General features: G+C 42.9%; 1 protein-coding gene across 1 annotated transcript; it reads left to right on the plus strand.

The window, feature by feature from the left end:
- Window positions 1-3305: 3305 nt before the first annotated feature.
- ywhaba (tyrosine 3-monooxygenase/tryptophan 5-monooxygenase activation protein, beta polypeptide a) lies at window positions 3306-20022 on the plus strand. The gene is made up of 7 exons (XM_080461715.1): window positions 3306-3471; window positions 8007-8167; window positions 10935-11075; window positions 15372-15495; window positions 17609-17772; window positions 17901-17996; window positions 18463-20022. Exons 2-7 carry the CDS (start codon window positions 8015-8017, stop codon window positions 18517-18519), a joined length of 735 nt encoding a protein of 244 aa, XP_080317841.1. The 5' UTR covers window positions 3306-3471; window positions 8007-8014; the 3' UTR covers window positions 18520-20022.
- Window positions 20023-21218: the final 1196 nt, after the last annotated feature.

Here is a 21218-nt window from a genome sequence, read left to right on the forward strand (position 1 = left end):
AAACTCAGTTTATTCACATATCGTTGCTTTATGGCACGTCGGTTCACATGAGGACTCACCTGTCACCTGCAGCTAAATAAACAAACTACAAGCAATTTATGAATTTCCATTGCGATTACAACATAGATCCTACATGCTCAAACATCATAGGCGTTCTCAAAGTCAAGATGTACTTGAGCGGAACACCAAAGCTTGAATGGAGAACATTTGCATGACTTTGCATAGATGAAGAATATTTCATCAAGTGACTAAAATAGCCTGCCTCTTCAAGGTCGTTAACTTCCACTTTAAACCTGTTGTAGTCCAGGAATTTTTTAAAAGTTCGACAAAAACAACAAGAACCAAGACGTTTTCTGCAGGTACTCTAGTTTGCACAGTCCAAGTCCAAACAAGTGACATAGATGACTCGACCCTTTCATTATGTTGGGAATGAGTGTGTTGCCAGTGTACCCTTCCTTCAAACATAATAAAACATAATAAAACTTAATCACCTCCAGTGCCTGCAACCCTACTGTTGGATAAAGCTTCATAAAAGATGGACTGATGCACATATGTAGAATACTAATGCACCCTTAAGTATCTCATGACACATTAAAGCCTGTCAGATTTAAACCATTAAAAGAAATTAAACCAAGATAGTTCACTTCTGAGCATCGGGCTTTTCTTTCTCTTCATAAAACATGTGAGGTCACCTTTCCATGATCGAAACAGCACTTTAAAGCATTTAGGGAAAAATATTTCAAATTAGTCAAAATGAACCCAACGACTTCAGAAATCTCTCTCTATATATAAATGATGAACTACTTCATTGTTGAGAAAAGTCATTGTGATGTTCATTTCTCGCAGCTGCGAATTCTTCCAGTTCATTTGCTATTCTTGTGGCCTCAACCAACTAGTGAGAAAAGAGAGCTGCTAATAGGGAAAACACATTCGGGCCAACAGACCACCTGACCCCATGAGGAAACCGATAGATGGATGAAATAACATTTTATAGGAATTTGTTAACTGATTATGTTAAAAAAAGCCCTTTAACAAATTCCCATAAAATCCATCACCTCCACGGGGGCAAAAGGATGGATGGATGGATGGATGGATGGATGGATGGATGGATGGATGGATGGATGGCTCAAGGGAGGTGAAGATGTAATTGTCAAATCAGTCCTTAAAATTCACCTGATTTGCCCATCTAATACAAAGCTGGTGTTTTCACTGATAGTCCACCAACAGGTTCCCAAAGCAAATAGCTACCAACATCCATCCATCCATCCATCCATCCATCCATCCATCCATCCATCCATCCATCCATCCATCCATCCATCCATCCATCCAGCCAGCCATCCATCCATCCATCCATCCATCCATCCATCCATCCATCCATCCATCCATCCATCCATCCAGCCAGCCATCCATCCATCCATCCATCCATCCATCCATCCATCCATCCATCCATCCATCCATCCATCCAGCCAGCCTTCCATCCATCCATCCATCCATCCATCCATCCATCCATCCATCCATCCATCCATCCATCCATCCATCCATCCATCCATCCATCCATCCAGCCAGCCATCCATCCATCCATCCATCCATCCATCCATCCATCCATCCATCCATCCATCCATCCATCCATCCATCCATCCAGCCATCACTCCACGTACTACACTGCTTTAAGGGGCTGGAGCTGCTCTCGGTGTTAGTATAAACGTGTGGACGTTTCTGACACGTCGAAACATATAAAGTATGTTGTAAAAACCTACTTGCCTGAAAAGCGGAAAGCAAAATACTTATTAACAAACTAAAGGTGAATGAAATTCGGCTCCATCTACACAACAACCTTTTCATGGAAATCACAAAAGTGCCGTTGTGTTTCGGGTGCCTGTTTACATAACAACGCTGCTTGGAGCTGCTGAAACACAATTTTAAGAAAACGGCTCCCAAGTTAAAACTTTTTTTAAGGTTCTTTATCAATGTCAAGTTGAAACTTTTTGAAAATGCTCTGTCTCCATTTAAGAAATGTAAGAAAATGCCACATTTTAAAAACACTCAATCTCTAGTAGTAGTAAATAGTTCCTCTGCACACACGAGAGTAGATGGACAATGACAACAATGGCGGCGTCCGGAGTGTCTTGACACCCAGTCCATATTGACTTGATAGTTTCATAGTTAAGAATAACCCACAATAGCAAACCAACTTCACGATCTGTCCAAAGGAATGTTCGCATAACTCACCATTGTTATTGTTTGTAGTGTATTGATCTGTGAGCGCATGTGTGTGTGGTTTCATTCCAAAAACTAACAACAGCTCCCACTAGTGGCCCTTTTCCAAATAAATGGACATCGTCTTCAACGCGTTGCCATGTAAACGCTAAGCTTTTCTGAAGCAGAAACTCAAAAACTATGTGTTTTCACTAGAAATGTTGTCATGTAAACGGGGTCTTATTGTGGGCTGCACGTTGGCCCAGTGGTTAGCGCTGTTGCTTCACAGCGACAAGGTCGTGGGTTTAAATACCGACCAGGCCCTTTCTGTGTGGAGTTTTCACGTTTTCTCCGGGTACTCTTGTTTCCTCCCACAGTCCAAAATCATGCATTTGACGTTATTTGGTGACCCTGAAATTCCCCTGTGTGTGAATGTGAGTGTGTATCGGTTGTTTGTCTCTGTGTTTGTCCTGTGACGGACTGTCTGGTGACCTGTCCGTGGTGTAAGTTCCCTGGGATCAAATGGATGGATGGATGGATGGATGGATGGATGGATGGATGGATGGATGGATGGATGAAGGAACTTAATTGAACTGAAGTGAACTGAAGTGAACGTGAAGTGCTGTCTCACTGTGCAGTACGCCACCAGCATACAGGCATCAAATCACAGCATTACCTGCTGGTCTGATGATTGAGATAGTGAATCACCAGCAACTGCTTTATCCACACTAATGTCTCAGAGAAATTGTTTATTATTGCAATATCTAGATTGCTGAAACAGGTCAAAACTGCATAAGATGACCTGTAAAGATACTGTTGATGGGCTGCATGCTTCATGGTTTGCAGTGGCTGTGTAGGTGGTGTGGTGGGAGAAACAGTCCTGCTTGTTATCAAGTATAAAGGCTTGTAAAGAGGGAAAAAAAATCAGTGTAACCCACACAGAGCTGTGTCAGCTGACACGAGGGTGAACTCAGATACGACGGCAGCCGCCTCGTGGAGACAGTTGCCATGGAGAGCGGCGCACGTCATCCTGTAGCGGTTGCCATGGTCCTCCTGACGTCAAAGCCCCTTGCAAGGTGCTTAGAAAACCCCGCGGCGCGGTTGCCGCGGATACTGGCGGGGGGAGGGGTGGGGCTTAGAGGAAGCGGAAGTGTCAGACTAGGCGGAAGTGGTACTGCCCTGAATAGCCCGAGCAGCGAGCGGAGGACGGCTGGACAAACTCATCGTTCACAGAACCGAACCCGGACCGAACCGGACTCCTAGTACGCTCCGAATGTGAGTCAACCAGCAGATCGCTCGAGTATTGTTCCATCTCCGCGTCGAGCGGGGTGTTTTTCGGCAGCCCTGGTGGCGGCCTCTGCGGCGGAAGGTGCCTATTGTGGTTTGGGGCTGGGTGCGAGGATTTAGGCCGTGAAAGTGACCAGACAGAACCGAGAAAAAACCCACGAAAAAAAAAAAAACCCCAACCAAAAACCGTTTGTTCTCAGATTGTCGGTGCTTTATATGTGCTGGCGGCGTGGCCGCGGATGTTTTAACGTGGCAGGCCCGGACTACCGTCGATGCATGTTGCGCGGTGCTCGCGTGAGGGGAGGGTGAAGCCAAGTTTGGCCATTTTGACAGCTTAGCGGGAGCTGAGGGACCTGAGCCCCGGGCCGCGGTGAGGACGTCGCATTACACATTGAAACACACGGTGCTTCTTTGTGGAGGCTATGCCGTGGCGAAGTACACGTTTCGCCGCATTTAGCTGCGGACTAGGTTGCGGGGGTCGTCTTCAACCGAGCTCCGTCATGGCGTATTGGCGATGCAGAAGCGAAAATCCTCCATTTTCCACGGGAGTTTCTCCTTAAAGATGGGCTCCGTTACTTCCCCGTACGACCTGTGTTCTTTAATGTATTTTGGAGTTCCGTCGCGAAGCTGCCGCGGCGATTAGCGTGGCTCGGATGAAGTGGGTCAGGTCCCGTTCGTCGCTGGAGCTAACCGCTAACGCCGTGACGTCCAGTTAGCTCCGAGCTAGCTGGCGCTAATCTATCTCTCCATCTTAAAATTCCGCAGGGGAATGCGACAAGAGGGCGTAGCTGTTAGCACACTGGCGGCTCCACCAGCGCTGCGACCTCAACATTCCTCTGAATGCGGGTACTTTTTAAGCGTTTGCGTCAAAAAATGGAAAATACGTTTCCCCGGGCGGTGGATTTTTTTTCTTTTTTTTCTTTTTTTCTTTTTTTTTTTTTCTCCAAGCGGTGGGTGGATGCGCCCAGCTCGGCCGTTTTGAAGATGGTGTCTCCCGGTTTTACTCCCCACGTTGCGGACGAACCGCGTTAATGAGCTCGGAAGGATGTAAATGTAATCGAGTCGATTTACGGCGTGCGGGTCGATCGCGGCTCGGTCGAAACGGATCGGTTTGTATGCGAGGGCGGGGATGCGCTCGGAACCGTGAGGAGCGGCATTTTCCCCCTCGTGCTAAATGCTAACGACATGCTAATGTCACAACACGACTGTACAAATGACACCAACAGGTAAAATAAAGCCAGATATTGCAAATGCACAATGGGACACTGATGCAGTCATTTCACGACAGCAAGAAGTCTACTACGGAATTTGTGTCATTGTTCTTGGTTTAAAATTATATGGAATCATAAAAGTAGCACATTAATATAAATGATTTGCCTTCAATGTGTTACTTTCAATGTATATTTTTAACCATTTTGTGATTAAACGCAAAATTTTAATGGTTTTACTGGCCCCAATACCGACTGTTTGATATGCTCTTTAATAATCCTAACGCCCATACATGTGATCCAATCACCCCATTGTACTAATTACTCATAACAAAAAGAGCCCAATTTTTGATTTGGTTCTGTCAGTTTCACTTAAAAGTGAAGACCATATTTTGATTAACTCCAGTTTAATTATTATATTTCCACAGAATAATGTGTGTTTTGTGCATATGTTGAGACACAAATGACATATTAAGGGTCATCGCCGTCTTGTCGATGGGGGAAATGTAGACACCGTTTCAGGCAATTTAACTTCCCTTATGCTGCACTTGTGACTCTTAAGGGATTGTTTTTTTTCCCCCCTTTGAGTGTACTGATAATGGACGGAATGGGTTTCTGAATTCATAATGACCCTGTAGCCTAATGGGCTTACCATTTTGGGTTTTGGAAAACTAATGGAACCGCGCTCAATATCGGACAATAATTGATTTCTACTTTTCAGCCCTTGAATCAGCACTCGGCATGCTATTGGTGCACTCCCCACTGAGAGGCTATTAATTACTGGGCAGAGCCCTAGGAGGTGCATCAGGATGGCAGTATAATCATCACATGTAGTTCATTTGTAGCTGACAATTTTTAAGACTTGTCGGGTTGTCTTTTCACCTTCTTCAGGTCAATTTAATAAAAACAATTCCTACAGCAACCTCTGTGTGTAGGAATAGATAGGATGCTATTCATTTGTTCGATTAGCAGACTTTGATGGAATGCTTTTTAGAAATATAACAAAGTTGGCATTTGTTTACCATCAGATAAGATTCATTACATTTGTTATTTGCATTTAACAGATTTGTCATTGGCATGAAGGATGGCATGTATTTTTAAGGCCTTATTCTGTAAATGTCAAAATATAATGTTAATTTGTTCTCTTTGTGGAGAAAACACCCAAACAGGAATCATATTGAGGATATTCTAGCATTTCAACGAGCTTCTGAAATTACTACGGCTTTACACAATTAAACATATCTGCCTCATATAACCAAAAAGAGTTTGAAACGGTCTCTTGGTTGTCTTTTTGCCTCCTCCCTCTTGTGAAAAGTGATTGTGGGTGAGGCTTAAACCACTAGAATTGATTGAACAGTGATTTTTCAGCAGCTCACTTGCATCCGCAATTAAACTGACTGAGCATGAAAAAGAATCTGTGCACTGATCTGACACCATCAATAAAATGCAATACTTGTATTAAAGCCTCAGTCAAACAACCTCCTAATAAATCTAAATTGTAGCTCCTGGATACGCTGCCGTTAAATGGGCATCTGATCAGTTGCCATGGATTTTTTGATGCCATCTGGTGGCGCTGAAATAAACTTCCATTATGTGTTATTCATACACATAACAGCAGTGCCAATGTCTGAAGACAAGATGTGTAGATTAGTTTTATTAGCACTCAAGTGAAGACCGATAAATGCTGCTAAATCTTCAAATGGCACCCATCATAAAGAAACTACAGGAAACCTTAAAATACCAGTCGATGCCAGGATAACTACTCTCAAGCTGCATTTAAACTCAAATCAACTCTCTTATCGCAGTGTTGGTATTTTGGTCCAGGTTTTCTCCCCATGTGAAAAAGATGAGTGAGCGAGGCTACAAAAAGACCAACCGCAGCTTTCAAGAAGCTGATGGTTTCCTGTGCGAAGGCTGACGTTTCACTTTGTGCTTCAGGAATAAACGCACTACCTGGTGTAACTAACTGCCACAATGGTTGCCAATGAAACAATCTTTTTGACAAATATGTGAGCTTATAGTTTAAATGTTGTGTGGACTGAAGTGCAACAGAGCTGGAAGACACTGCAAAGAACAATAGGGCTCAAATAGGTGTGTTCTGATAGCAAGAGGAGATAAACAGCTCAAGATAATGAGATTGTCTGCAGAAAGCCCACATGGATGACTACAAAAATTAGATTTCCCTTCAACATTTAATACTCATTGATTTCTTTGTTCCATCTCTTATTTGCTTCTTTCTCCTGATAACAATTAATAAATGGATCAAGATTGGTTAACTCCAATTTGAAGGGAATCAGCTGCTTGAACTTAAAGGAAAAGTCCTCGGTTTATTCCACTGGATGCCTCATGTTGAAAGGGCAGCGTGGTCTTACAATAGTCTTTTTACAGTATTTATTGTAGCCTATAACCTCTTTTACCCTCCATAGGGAAACGTCTTTCTCACCCCATGCTACCACATGGAGGTCAAAGGTCAGGTAAGCATCATAGATGCACAAACTCAGGTGTTTTTTTTGAGGGGGGGGGGGTGTCATGTCCGTCTGGTGGAAGGCTGGTCAGCGAACTAAACATCTAATGTGTGCTGTCGTCTCACTTGGCAGCAGTGAGGCTGGTTTCTGGAGTGGGTGTAGGACCGTGATTTAAGGTGAACTGTGCCATTCCGAAGGCATGGCAAATGAAGGCGTTCAAATGTACAATCTTTGAGGTTACATCGCACGAAATCCTGCTTAAAGCTCGCTGAGGAGTTGATAGTGCGATGTGAAAGAGATGAAGGCAAGGCTGTGGCCTACTTAGACCAACAGATTCATCTGGAGAGCAGAAAGCCCTCGGGGATGAAGTAACAGGGAGCAGCCATTTCACTGGAATTGAGTTTTTGACATTTTATGATGAGCCGTTAAGTCACTGCTACTTTTTTTATACGTGATGTTTTTTGATCATCTTTTGCTTCCATTTTACTGCTACTCTTTTCTTTTTTTAAACCAAGGTACGATTTGTGTTTACACACATTTTAACAAAGTGGTTCTCCCAACTCTGGTACTTCTGGCTTGTCTCCTTCTACTGGCTTATCATCACTGTTTCTTCCTCCTGGTTCTGTAACATGTTGTCCTTAATATCTTGGGCCCTCCAGGTTTCCACACCTCCATTTCTTACACTTGTTTTTCTACCTTTGGTGTCGCCTCTGTGTTCTGATGCCGCCTCTTGCCTTATGTTTTTTTATTCCGATTGCCTGGTTTAGCTGGCGCACACGCAGCCTCTGCAGTAAAGTTCTGACTCTCCCCGACAAGTTCTAACTCTCTCCCAACTCTCTGCTTCTTGCAGCCTAAAAGATGGATAAGAACGACCTGGTGCAGAAAGCCAAGCTGGCAGAGCAGGCCGAGCGCTACGACGACATGGCGGCTGCCATGAAGTCGGTGACGGAGCAGGGCATCGAGCTCAGCAACGAGGAGCGCAACCTGCTTTCTGTCGCCTACAAGAACGTGGTATGGCATCCATCAACTGTCTGGGGGTTTTTGTTTTTCCCAACGAGAAATGTGTAGTGATGATGTAGATACTGTTTTTCAGGATCAGTTTGCTTGAAATATAACGTCAGACGAAACATTCAACTTTTGTAGTAGTTTTTCAAAATGATTGATTTCTAATACAACATGTAAATAGTAGGAGCATTAAAGGTTCCCAAACGTAACTTCTTACTATTGGTCGACTAGAAATTAGTTAAAGCAATTTGATTGGTGGTTTGTTTTTTTGCTTTTTTCATGTTTAAGGCCATCAAACTGTTAAGCCACTATGATCATCCCACTGGAACAACAAGCAACCACATTTAACTTGAGCTTTTTTATATCAACCTGCACAGAATGATTGTTGCATCGGTAGCTAGCCACAGTCAGGTTAGCTTAGCATCATTTACCCAGAGACACAGATCTCACCCCACCTGAGGAGCTAACGCAACTACTCACAACTAGATCTGCTTCCTCTTAGTTTTAACAGCACTGTCTGGGCCCAAAGTGGTAACCTCCAGAACTGCATTTAAGTCAGATGTGGTTGTTGAAGATTTTAATTAAAGGCCTTTGAATATGCACAATGTTTTCAGGGACAATCCTGAAATTACTGACAGAATTTTCCTTATAGAAGCTCTGAAAAAGATTTTGTGTAGTCGACAAATCTGTCAAACATCCCTAGTTAAATCAACACATTTAATAATTATAATAAAAATAAAACTACTTGGTTTTCTCATTAAAGATGTATGTTCTGAATCAAATTCATATCGTGAAACAATATTCTGCTGTGGCACGGCGCCAAGAGAAGTGAGACGTCTGCATCATGTCCAGTCTGAATGTTATGACTCCATGAATAAATACGACAGGAACAGAGCAGAGCCTCGACAAAGTTGAGAAAAATGGAACGTTGAAAATCTTCGTTTGTTGCTGCTCAGGACGTCGTGCCATTATGAGCGTGCTCGGAAGTTGAGAAATCTGCCTGGGGTTTTATTTGAGTCAGATGCTGAATTACACCAGCCTATTTTTAAGGTAAATCTCTATCTAGGGCAGGTTTTTAACTCTTTATATCAACTCTACTCGGCCTTCATATGCTATAATAAACCATGTCACTCAAATATGAGCATAATTCCCTTACAGTAGATGAAACAAAAAGATGCCTTGGCTATTTTCCCATAGTCCCTAAACTCAGTGATCACGTTGAACAGATTGACTGGAGTTGTATGAGTTGTTGTGTTTTTTGGTCTCCGTCTAGTTATCACAGCAGTGAAAGCTGAAAACGTATTTTTAAACCCTACCTTTTTTCCAAACACAAACATTTATTCAGTACGTAATGTGCAGGTTGCAGGATTGGACGACGCCCTCTAACTTTATCTCATCCTGGCAACCATCACTCACTCAGTGTTGCATTGCAGAGGCTGTGGCCAGTTGTGCTGTTTGGACGATTTTATAGTCAAACTTTTGAGGCACAAATTATGTAAGAGTAGCCTCAGGTTTTCCAGCACTGCTGCTCTATTTATCATTGAGGTTTCTCTTTTTTTTTTATCCAGGCTTGCGAACATTGAGTATCCTCGGTTTATTTTGTGGCTTGTTTCATTACAAGATGCACATAGGAAGAATTTCATACAAGTCACTCTGGGATGGGATATAGTTATACATACCTTAAAGGCTGCTGCGGGTGTTTCAAGCAGTCTTGGGGCCCGTTTATATGTCAACGATTTCAATTAAAACACAAATCTTTCATTGAGCTTTGGCTGTCTGTATACACAACAGTGACGCTCAGAGTCACTGAAAATGGTTCCCAAAGTGGAACTTTCAGAAATCGCTCTGTCTCCATGGAAACAGGCGAAAATTACTTTCTGGAAACGCTTGGGCTCCGTCTCCCTGTAGACTAGTTGCTACTAGTCATCTGCCCCACGGCTGTAGTAAATAGATGTTCTGCACATGCTCAGTAGATGGACAGTAGGAACAATGTTTCCTCCGTGGTGTCATGACTCCCAGTCCATATTCTCCTCGACTTGGTAGTTTTATTTTGACAGTCACTGTAATAATAATCCAACTTGGTCGTCTGTACATTAGAATGTCCGTTTTCTCCCACTGTTAATGTTTAGAGTGTATTGTTGTCTGTGGTTTCATTACAAAGACAAATAACAGCCACTAGTGGTATTTTATGAGAACTACATCTTTTCAGCATTTCTGCCATTGTCACGTAAGCACAAAACTTCTGAAATGAAAACGCATATAGATGCATTTTCAATTGAATGTTGTGTAAACAGGGTTCTTTAGTTGATTCATGCCGCTACACTGCGTAAAGTGATTTTTAATAAATTTTTTTATAAACAGTACCAGCACCCTGTGAACTCCTCACAGTGTTTGACCGCAGATGTTAAATCAAAGATTAAATCACGTCTTTAAGCTGAGATGACCAAAGTGTCGCCACCTTAAGATTTCTTTTTTGGCTTTGCCTAATATTGTCAAGCAGGATTAATCAACATCATATTGGTTTAATAAAGTACATTTAGCAGTGGTTTGAACATTTCTAGTGTCTGTCTGTATTCTTTGGTAGTTTGAATGTTAGTCTTCTGTTCGGACATATTTTAATTAACTACCAACTGCAAATATTGCATTTATGATTCTGATCTGTGGATGTGATTCTTTTTTTCAATGTTGAACCTTGACATGTATAATTTGAGCTGCGTTTATCCAATCATGTATCTAAGATCTTATATTTTCTCCGCTCTGTTGTGGACTTTAGGTGGGAGCCCGCCGTTCATCCTGGCGCGTCATCTCCAGCATCGAGCAGAAGACGGAGGGGAACGAGAAGAAGCAGCAGATGGCCCGCGATTACCGCATGAAGATCGAGGCTGAACTCCAAGAAATCTGCAACGACGTGCTGGTATGGACGGGAACGGGGAAGGGCCGGCAGGGAGTGAGGGGGTGGGAGAGGAGTGGGACAGACGGTATAGAAGGGCCAGCAGAGAAAGGAGAGAAAGATGGTGGAAGAAGGAAGCGCGCTGTGGCTGATTCCTCCTGGGCAAGGAAGGAACAGTCACATGGTGGAACTTGTGGAGACGCTAATAACGCAGCTCGCTGTGGAGCTTGAAGCCCTTAGAAGAGCTGTCAAACAAAGCTTACATTTTACTGTTTTCTCCCCACTTGGGCTTCTCGGCTCCACTATTTTTTACTTTTGCGTGCGTGCGTGCGTGTGTGTGTTGCATTTTCTTCTGGAGTGGCCTCGCTTGTTCAGGACAGAAATAGAGCCACGTTAGAAAGCAAAAGGCCTCTTGAGTGGGAGCGTCACTCACAGATCTGATGGTTTCTTAGTTACACACAATTCAAAGGAAGAGTCCTGTCCTGGATGTACATTTGTTTTCTGGTTATTGTTACCCATAAATAACTGTCTTTAAATGTTATCGATACAAAAGGTGGACTCTGTGGTTTTCAGCACGTTGCCATGTAAACGTGAAACTTTTCTGGGGGAAAAAAGCTAAAAAATAATGTGATCACTTGAAACGTCGTCGAGTAAACTGTACCTGGAGCTCCGCTGAGCTGAAATTCAAACTCGGCGCCTGAAACGTGGCCTCAAAAGAAGCAGCGTCGGAGGAATTGACCCAGTCTGCCATTTTTAAACGGTTACAAATGCCACGGCTGTGATTTAGGCCTCACGAGCAACTGTCAGGTCCTGATGAAGGGGGGAGAAGAAATCGCTCAAGGTCATACAGACTCCAATTTTTTAGCGCATGAGCAGACGTCTAATAATATCTTGAAGGTCAAACGGGAAGCCTCTGCAGTGATGTGTTGCTCTAAGTGTGAAGGGAGGAGAGGATGGGTGGAGACGAGCTGTCCTTAAAGCAGCAGGGAGCTCGGATGGGGAAAGCTTTGATGCATCTGCAGAACAGAAAAATGTGTCAGTGACGTTGACCTAGAAGAACTCGGCAAGTGATGGCAGCCAAAGGAGAACAATGGCCTTTATTTTCCTCCACTGTGTGAATCGGATCGCCTCTCTGGGCGCTCAAACCCAAACCAATGAGTGGAGTCATTGTGAGAGACTCTTCAGTCAGCTGAAATTCTTCAGGTCAAGTCTTTTATATTAATATCTGTCTACTACAGCCTCCTCCTCCTCCTCCTCCTCAGTACCAACAGTGTGTGGGGAAATTGGTTTTCTCATGATTGTCATCAGCTCTTCAAGGGAGAGCGATTTATGAAGAATCGGTTGGGTTTTTTTTTTAACCCCATTTTTTTCTTTATAGTGTTTAATTTCTGTGGGTTCACATGCCTCAGCGCACACATTGACACACACTCGCACTCTCAGGCATTTCTATCTGATCAGTGTGGTAAAGAAAGTTCTGTTTTCTCCACATAATCTGCATCATGTTGCAGTTCTGCCTGCACTAATTTGAAGATTCATATCAATGTTAATGGACTTTATTGTAGGTCACATTCATACATATACACACACACGAACGGCGATCATCAACCTTCAAGAGGTTCCACCTCCACTGCAAGCTTCAGTGTCTTGCCTGGGGGACACTTTAATGAGATGAGGGAATCGAACTACCAACTGTACAATTGGGAGACTATCCTTTCCGAATAAGTCAAGTCAAACTAATATTTTTCAGTGACTCTCTGCACTGTAAAAGGCTACATATAAAAAATAAAATGACATTCAATTACATATTATGTAAAGCTACTTTCATAATGAGTTTTAACAATATGAGAAAAATGTACCGAACTGATCGGCTTATTTTTAAATTGCTCAACACCTGTATTCTATGAACCCTCACCCTACACTCGTGACCTTTAACCCTCACACCAGTTTTAGCGAACTGACCAATCGAAACCCATGAAGTTGATATTGATCACAAACGATTTACCGGTGTAATCTGGATAAATAATGTGGCTCTGGGTTACACCGCTGTGATTTATAATGAAAACGCAAAACTTCAGATGCATTATGGGTGTCCGTTTACGTGACACCGGTGCTCAGAGCCACTAAAAACAAAAGCTTTTGAAAACTGTTCCCCTAGACTTTTTGAAAATTCTCTGGCTCCGTCAATTTGTAAATGAGGAAAAACACTCCCTGCGAACGCTTGGGTTCTATCCTGAGTAGAGAGCTGAAGCACTGCCACTGCGCATGCACACGACGGCTGTAGTAAATAGTTCTTCTCCACCTGCTCATGTCGACATCCACACAAATATCCGTGTATTTCCATTTGAAACATTTTGGTGTCAACAGGGCCTGAGTCCAGACCACGATAAGTGACTGGTTAAAGCTTCATATCAGCAAAATTCAAAAGAACCAAAGTTGAGTCATTGGAAACATGTTACAGCTACTTTCTCAGCTATTAATCTGATTTGAATGATTAAAATAATCTACAACCATTAACTAACTTATAGATGATGATAAATGAGCGGTTTCTACTGTGGATTCCTCATCGAAGCCTTTAATCTCAACCTTATCCAAACACACTGCTTCTATTTTAGGAGTTCTTTATGAATAATAAGGGTGAGATAGAAATAATTAGATGAACAAATAATCTTCAGTGATGCGAGGTTGGTAAATCATGGTTGTTTTGTATATTAAAAAGTTTAACTCGGAACTGATTCCAATTCAATGATCTCAAGCCTAAATAGTTCCACTTTTCTTTTGGAAAATATGAATTGGCTACTACTGCAAATATGGATGACATTCTGATGGTTGACTCATTTGGACTGATTCCATGTCCACTTTAATCGTCCAATCCAGCCTCTGTCGCTTCATGATTTATTTGAGTCATAAAACTGCTTGACAATCGAATCACAGAAGGAAAAAATGTTCCTCTTAATTCTGCTCAGACTTTGTTTGACATTCCCAGGACCGGTTACTGGTTCAAGGTTCAAGGCTTCTTTCTCAGTACCCGTGGGGCAGGTTACTGGATTGAGCTGGCTGAAGCAGACTTCTCCACGGCTCCGGGTTTCAATTCAGACCGATGAAACAAAGCTCGTCTCAGTGAGGAGAAGCTCTGGGGTAAAGGCGGTGCTGATCACATGATCGGGGTAAAACCCTCCCTTCAGTGATCAGATGCTTCAACAAGAATGACAAACATGCTTCAAGAAGCAAACTAACTTCTCCCCGTTTTGATTAAGAAAATGTTCCTGGTGGTGAATGTAAACCTTCTCATTCTGTCAGATTTGATGTTTTAGTGCATTTTAAATGAGCAACACATTGACCGAGACTAGAGGTGTCCAACTGATTTTAGTTCATCCCGAGTGGACCGGTAAAGTAGAACCTTAGTATCCTTTAAATTTAAACTTTAAAGGTTTGCTTTGTTGTGTCGGAGAGAAAATGTGAAAGAATCGTTGAATATTTTTTTAAAAATTAAACAAATAATATGGAAACAAGTGAAATGTCCAGAAATCTTCTCCTGTAGCTGTTGCATTATGGGAGTTTTTACAAGCTCCTTCCTTCAGCGGGGCTTTGAAGCTATTTCGATAGCAACCAGCTTTTATCTTGGCTCAGGTCTCGGTGTTTTATCCACTACCTTTTAAGAATATTTTATTTTCCCATTTCCTTGGTGGTTTGGCCGGGGTGGAGCCTCATGCGGTCTGGTTTTGGCCCATAGGCCTCATGTTTGACACCCCTGGCCTGGAATCTAACCTCCAGTGTGGAAGGACGAGCCCACGCTGCAGAAACTCTTCCTCTGGTCTGCATGGAGTCTCTGTTTGCTCATCAATGACCTGCAACAGGCTGACGTCACTGGGTGTTTCCCTCATGGATACTGACACACACAAAAGACCTTTATTGGGGCCTGTTGCCATGGTAACAAAGAGAAAAGCTGCACGGAGCCACTGAAATAGCAACTTTTTTTTAAAAAGCTTCTGGTCCTTGCAGGTGGAAGAAAGCTGGTACAGTGCATGCGCAACATTGACGTAGTAATTAGTTCTTCTGCACATGCTGGGCAATCAGAACAAATGTTTACTCCGTCGCGTCACGACTCCTGGAACTTGGTAGTTTTATTTTGACAATTACCGTAATAGTAACTAGAATGTGGGAAGAAGAGTGTTTGGGTTGTTTTTGGCGGCCGGTGTTCCCTTTCAGGTCTGAGTCTCACTAACCTCTGTTTTGTCCTGGGTGTCTCTCTCCCACTGCTTGGAAATTCATCTCCCACCTTGTTTCTGTTCACAAACCCTTCTGCTCGTCTGTCTGTTCCAGAATCTGCTCGACAAATTCCTCATCGAGAACGCATCTCAGGCGGAGAGCAAGGTGTTCTACCTCAAAATGAAAGGGGACTACTACAGATACCTGTCGGAGGTGGCCTCCGGAGACTCAAAGAAGGGTGAGTGTTCATATTTCCTCCACAGCAGGTAGAAGCACTCTGACACCACGGCCCGTCCTGAAGGCAGAACTGCGTACGTGTTGCTCCAGGTCTTAAGGGATTAAAAGACGATTGAGCAGAGTTATGTTTGTTGACTCAGGGTGTGAACTCCGTTAACAAGACATGGGTTTCCTGTTTGCCAGTCTGCTAATCGGTGCCTTCTTTAGCTCCCTTAACAAAAATCAATAGTTTGCTGTGTTTTGGACAATAAATACTTCTTCAATGTGTTTTTATTCTTTTCCAAGAGACTTTTAATTCCCTATGGAAAGCGTAGGCCAGCCTTCAGTTGTGACGTGTTGATTAGAGATGTTGGAGCCTTTTCCTCTGCATTTGGTTTTAAGAGTTTGATTTGATGCAATCAGGAAAAATATAAGTTGTCATAATAATAGTGGCGAAAGAAAAAGCAGGAGCTCGTCAAACATAAATGTATTTACTACGAAACTGTGATGGAGCAAAATGAATGTGAAAAAACAATAGTGAACCACACTGAAATGATAAGGTGACTTTCCTTCGTCCATGATGGAAATCGATTGTTTTTGAAATTAGCGGTCAGCTCTGATGGGTTCAGGTTGAAGCTACGTTATATAACGCTGCTGATGTTAATGTTGGAATTCCTGCTAAAAAAAACTTTACTTAAAGCTCTACAACAGCTACTGAAGAGGATGAAGGATGTTTTCAGAAATTAGTCTATTTCTGAGACTCTAAAGATGAACATTATCTCCAGCTAGACCGCCGGTGTCAAACACAAGGTCCAGGAGCCAAAACCGGCCAAACCACCGAGAAAATGATCAGGATTTCAAAGAAACCGTTGATTTTTCAACAAAGAATTAGAGATGCGACACTGAGACGTTGTGACGCTGCCATGAAAGCCAGCGACCTCGCTGCTATCTAACGAGCTTTAAAGCCACCCTGTCAGGGTGTAAAAATACCCAGAATGCAACGGCTGTAGAAGGTTTCTTTTTATTTCACTGTATTTTGTACCAGAAGGTTTTAATTGGCTTCATTTTCAGATTGTAGTCGTTTTCTGTCATCATTGTTTGGTTTTGTGAAAATAGAGATTTCCATCACGTAAACTCTGAAAGAAAAACCAAACTGGGCTCGATGTGGCTCCTGAACTAAAACGTGTCTGAGGATAAATGTAGTTTTCTTTAACCTTTCAAGAGCCATTTGTAGATTTATTTCAAATCCAAATGACTAATTCTGTCTTGTCTTGTTTGACACCACTGGGCTGGACCCTGTAGGTATCCTTTAAAATGCTTTTCTATAAGTTGGTGAATATTTGATTAGTGATTAATAAAGAGTTACAATGATCAACCTTAGGTAAAAGAAATGTGAGTAATTCATGTTCAAATGTGTCATAAAGATTAAAAAAATGTACGAGGGGTTAATGTTTTCAGTATATTAATACTGTTTTAAAACGTAGGTTTTATTCAAATAATCTTCCAGAACTTCAAACGTTGCACACGGGGAGTGGTCCGACGGCGCCGGCCTTTTGTTGTCTGTTTCTGCCCCCTTGCTTACGCTGCTGCTGTTAATGGGTGGAGCAGGTCATTCAGACTGTTGCCAGGAGATTGTAACCCGTGGAGTTTGTTGCCAGGTTATTAATCTTTCCTCCTCCGATTGTCATGGCGATGAACCGAAGCTACACTGACTCGGCCCCTCCACTGACATCACAGCTTTTCATTTGATCGGCACTCTCACCCTGATAACCGTCCGTATAGGATTACTCCAGAGGAGATTTTTAATCATTCTTTCACATGGGAGGAAGAAACTGCTTTTCTTCTGCTCCTGTAAGGTCTGACATTTCTGCTGTTTGTTAAAGAGCCACACATCTTCAGAACTTCTGGATGAAAAGGCTTCAGAGAAATTAGTTCATTGTCTCAAGAATAAAATTGTGTCTGAGTCACATTCTATCACAGAAAACGGGGGGGAGTAGGTGGTACATTCACTTCTCACATTAGCCACACAAATAAATATGAATGTCCTACCAATCACAGAAGAGTTCAGTGTGTGGAGAGCAGACGTGGCGTGTTGAGGTTCCACCTGGTTTAACATGTGACTGTTTGTGGCGCAGACACGGTGGAGAACTCTCAGCAGGCCTACCAGAACGCCTTCGACATCAGCAAGAAGGACATGCAGCCAACACACCCCATCCGGCTGGGCCTGGCCCTCAACTTCTCCGTCTTCTTCTATGAAATCCTCAACTCGCCCGACCAGGCCTGCGCCCTGGCCAAGCAGGTCGGGTCACTGTTTATTATTATTCACTTTCAGATTGAGAAAATCATTGGGCCGGTCAAGTTTCTGCAGGATGAACGACGACAAAATGCCTCGTATGAAATGGCTTTAGCTTCACTTCACTTTTCCAGGCTTTCGACGAGGCGATCGCCGAGCTCGACACCTTGAACGAGGACTCCTACAAAGACAGCACGCTGATCATGCAGCTACTAAGGGACAACCTCACCGTGAGTGCACACACCGAGCCACAGCGCCACCTACCGTCTGTGGCCGGGAGCGAGCCCACCGGCGGCGGCGCTTCAGAAAACCTTCCAGCAGGCTCACGTTTCATCCACATTCATGTGTTTACCACTCAGATCTGATACTAAGAAAACATAAATGACATCAGACGTGCAGGAATCAGTTGTTGTTGCAGGTTATTGAAACTTTAAAACACGAGATCCAGTTAATCCTTTGTATATTTCTGTTCAGATAGGCGCTTTTTCCTTCTTCATTCTAGCACAATGAAGCTGAATGACCTCCACTGCCCCCTGGAGGCAGGAAGCTGTATAGGTCACGTTTCTTCACACTGTTTGATTAGTTTCTTTCCAAAACTATAGCGTTTTACATGTTTTTGTTTTTGAAAGAACAGAAGTCAAGCTGTAAAAGAAATGTTTCTGTTGACTGACGTGTTTTTGTTTTTCTGTCTTCCAGCTGTGGACATCAGAAAACCAGGGAGACGAGGGTGAAACCGGCGATGGAGAAAACTAGAGCGCACTTCACTGTTGACCCATCCCCACACTCTTCCTCCTCCTTTTATCTCTCTTCCTCCTCCTCCTCTTCTTCCTCTCTTCGTACACATAAACAGCCCGTTTCATTCCCTCGTCCCACTTTTTCAAGCCCAGCCTCCCGACTTCCCTTCTGTATAACCTACAGCATGAATAGTACCTGACCTCCAAACACCCATATTTAAAAAAAAAAAAAGATAATTAAATAAAATGAAAAAAAATCAATAAACTGATGAGTGTGTGTGGGGGGAGTGGAGTACTCCATCACCCCCTCCTCCCTTTGTTTCCACCCTCCCTTTAATCATGGCACTCCAGCGGACGGCTCCGACTCGTCTTTGAGCACGCAGTGAGGGTTTTTTATCCCCGACCACCGAAGAAACGATTCTCCTCATCTTCACCCCCCCCCTCCCCACCCCCCCTTACATCTCAGTACGCTTCTTACCCCACCCACTCCTCCCCTCTCTAGTGATTTAATGCATTTATATAGTCGTCCATCCCTTCTCTTTTTGGCTTTTCTTAGTGTACTGGCAAAAAAAAAAAAAATGGCTGGTTTTATTCCACTTTAAACAAAAACAAAAAAAGGTTATTAAACTGTCCGTTTATTTTCAACAAACACTGTGATGTTTAGTTTTTCCTCCAGATTGTTGTTTGGTGACTTAAAACTAAAGAGAAGGCCGAGCGTGGAGCGATCCGGGAGAGGGGGGGTGTGTGTGTGTGTGTGTGTATGGGTGTGTGTGTGTGCTTGTATGTGTGTGTGTTGGACGCAGCAGTGCTGTTCTGCTGAGGTTTATACAGAAGGGTCCTCCTACAAGGCTGTATTGTGACACTGACAAATTAAAAACAACCAAGCAGCCGTGTGATCGAACATCAGGACCCCCGTTTCATTTGACACGCCCCCACAAAGATTTGGAGAAGTATTAAAAATACATTCCACCTTCACCTCTGACACGGTTCTCCACCCAGACAGGTCCGGTCCGGCCCAGTCCGCCTCGTGTCAAACTGTCCCCTGCAGAGAAACTCCTTCACACGTTCACCCCCCCCCCCCCCCCCCTCCCTACTTTTTTTGCAGTTGCTTTTTTTATTTTATTTTATTCTGTGTGTGTTTCTATAACAAATCAAACTTCTGGGTTTTTTGAAAACTGTAAAATTGTAAAACATTTTTAGAGTTTAACTGTAAATCTGTCTTTTTGGAAAACGGTTCGTCGATGTTGTCCGTGAACACCCGCTTGCAGAAGAAACAAACAAAAAAAGGTTAAGTCAGCTGCTGTTTCAATATTTTTATTTCTTTTTCTGGGTACTTTTTTTTTTTTTTTTTTTCACCCCGCCTCCTCGTACTCGTGCCGACGAGTTCAGGGACGTCCCCCAAAAGTTTTCACTCTCCGCTGAACGGTTCGATCGACCAACGAGAATGCATGCCTTCATTTTCACTGCTGCAACGGTTCAACGCCCAGACATCCGCCCCGGACAAGATCACCTCAGTTTGGCTCTTAAAATTATGAATCGGGAGGAAAAAATGACTGAGAAATGAAAAATAACTGTTGTCCAATTCTACTGCGAGAATAAACCAATTGGAAGGAAGAAAGGCTGAACTGGTGTTCAATCCTGAAATATTAAGAGAAAGAGGAGCTGATTGGCTTAACTTGGGTGCAATAAGTGTGAGATGTGGTTCATCTGAAGGGAAGAAAAGCCTTTTTAGTCCAATCCAGAAACAAAAGCAGAATTTGTCCAATCCTGGCAGGAAAGAGTTAATGTGAACCTTTTTAAACCAAAAAATCCAAAGCAGTGACCTCAGTGGCGTCGGCGTGTCAACGGATCCCGACCACAGCCGATCAGCCACAGTGAGTACCTGTGGTTCACACGGCGGTTTTCATATCGAGGCTACGATCCGCAGACCAAACGGTACTTCATTTTTTTTTTCCCCTCCAGATCTGATGTCTATTTTATTTAAACTGCAACTGGCAAAAATGAAAGTCTCCTTGCAGTTTGTCGCGTTGCGCTCACCGCACACTGCCAGTCACACCGCACTGTACCGAGGCCCAGACCTGCAGGAAGATTGTTGCAAAATATTTCTTGAGTCTTTTTTTTTTTTTTTTTCAACTTTTTCTACTCAGTGTCACAATAACCTTGTCATGAACCATCTCAACATTCCACCCTGTAGGTGTAGAAGAATCATGTGTCTCAATGTTTTGATTTTTTTTGATTCATTTTTTTTTTGCTGGGGACAAAATGTTTTCATGCACTGACGTTTAAAAAGGTTTTCAAAAAAAAAAGACACCTCCCTGCCGCTTTTTTCTCGTTAGCTGAACAAAAAAAGGCAGTTATTCTTCGCATTCTAAGGAAAAAAAATGATCCCATGCAGTAGTGAATGTGGCACCGAGCCTGTCTGTATATCTGGTATCTGAAATCATTTTGTTTTTACTGACCAGTATTCTGCTTAAAATAAAGAAAAAGGAATTTAAAAAAAAAAGATAACCCAAAAAAAAAGTTTGCTTCTGTGACGGATTTTATTGCTTAGCGCGCACGTGGTTGTGAAAATTTAGAGTAGCTTAAGGACACCGATAAAAATGAGAAAATGACAAAAAAAAAAAGCTCCCGTCCCTTCTTCGATACTGCCCCTCCCCCTCTCTGGTTATTGACGTAATACTAGATTTGTGTATGTCTTTTAAAAAAAAAAACAAAAAA

This window comes from Lipophrys pholis, assembly GCF_963383615.2.
Source record: "Lipophrys pholis genome assembly, chromosome: 4".
In the NCBI taxonomy this organism is placed as follows: Eukaryota; Metazoa; Chordata; class Actinopteri; order Blenniiformes; family Blenniidae; genus Lipophrys; species Lipophrys pholis.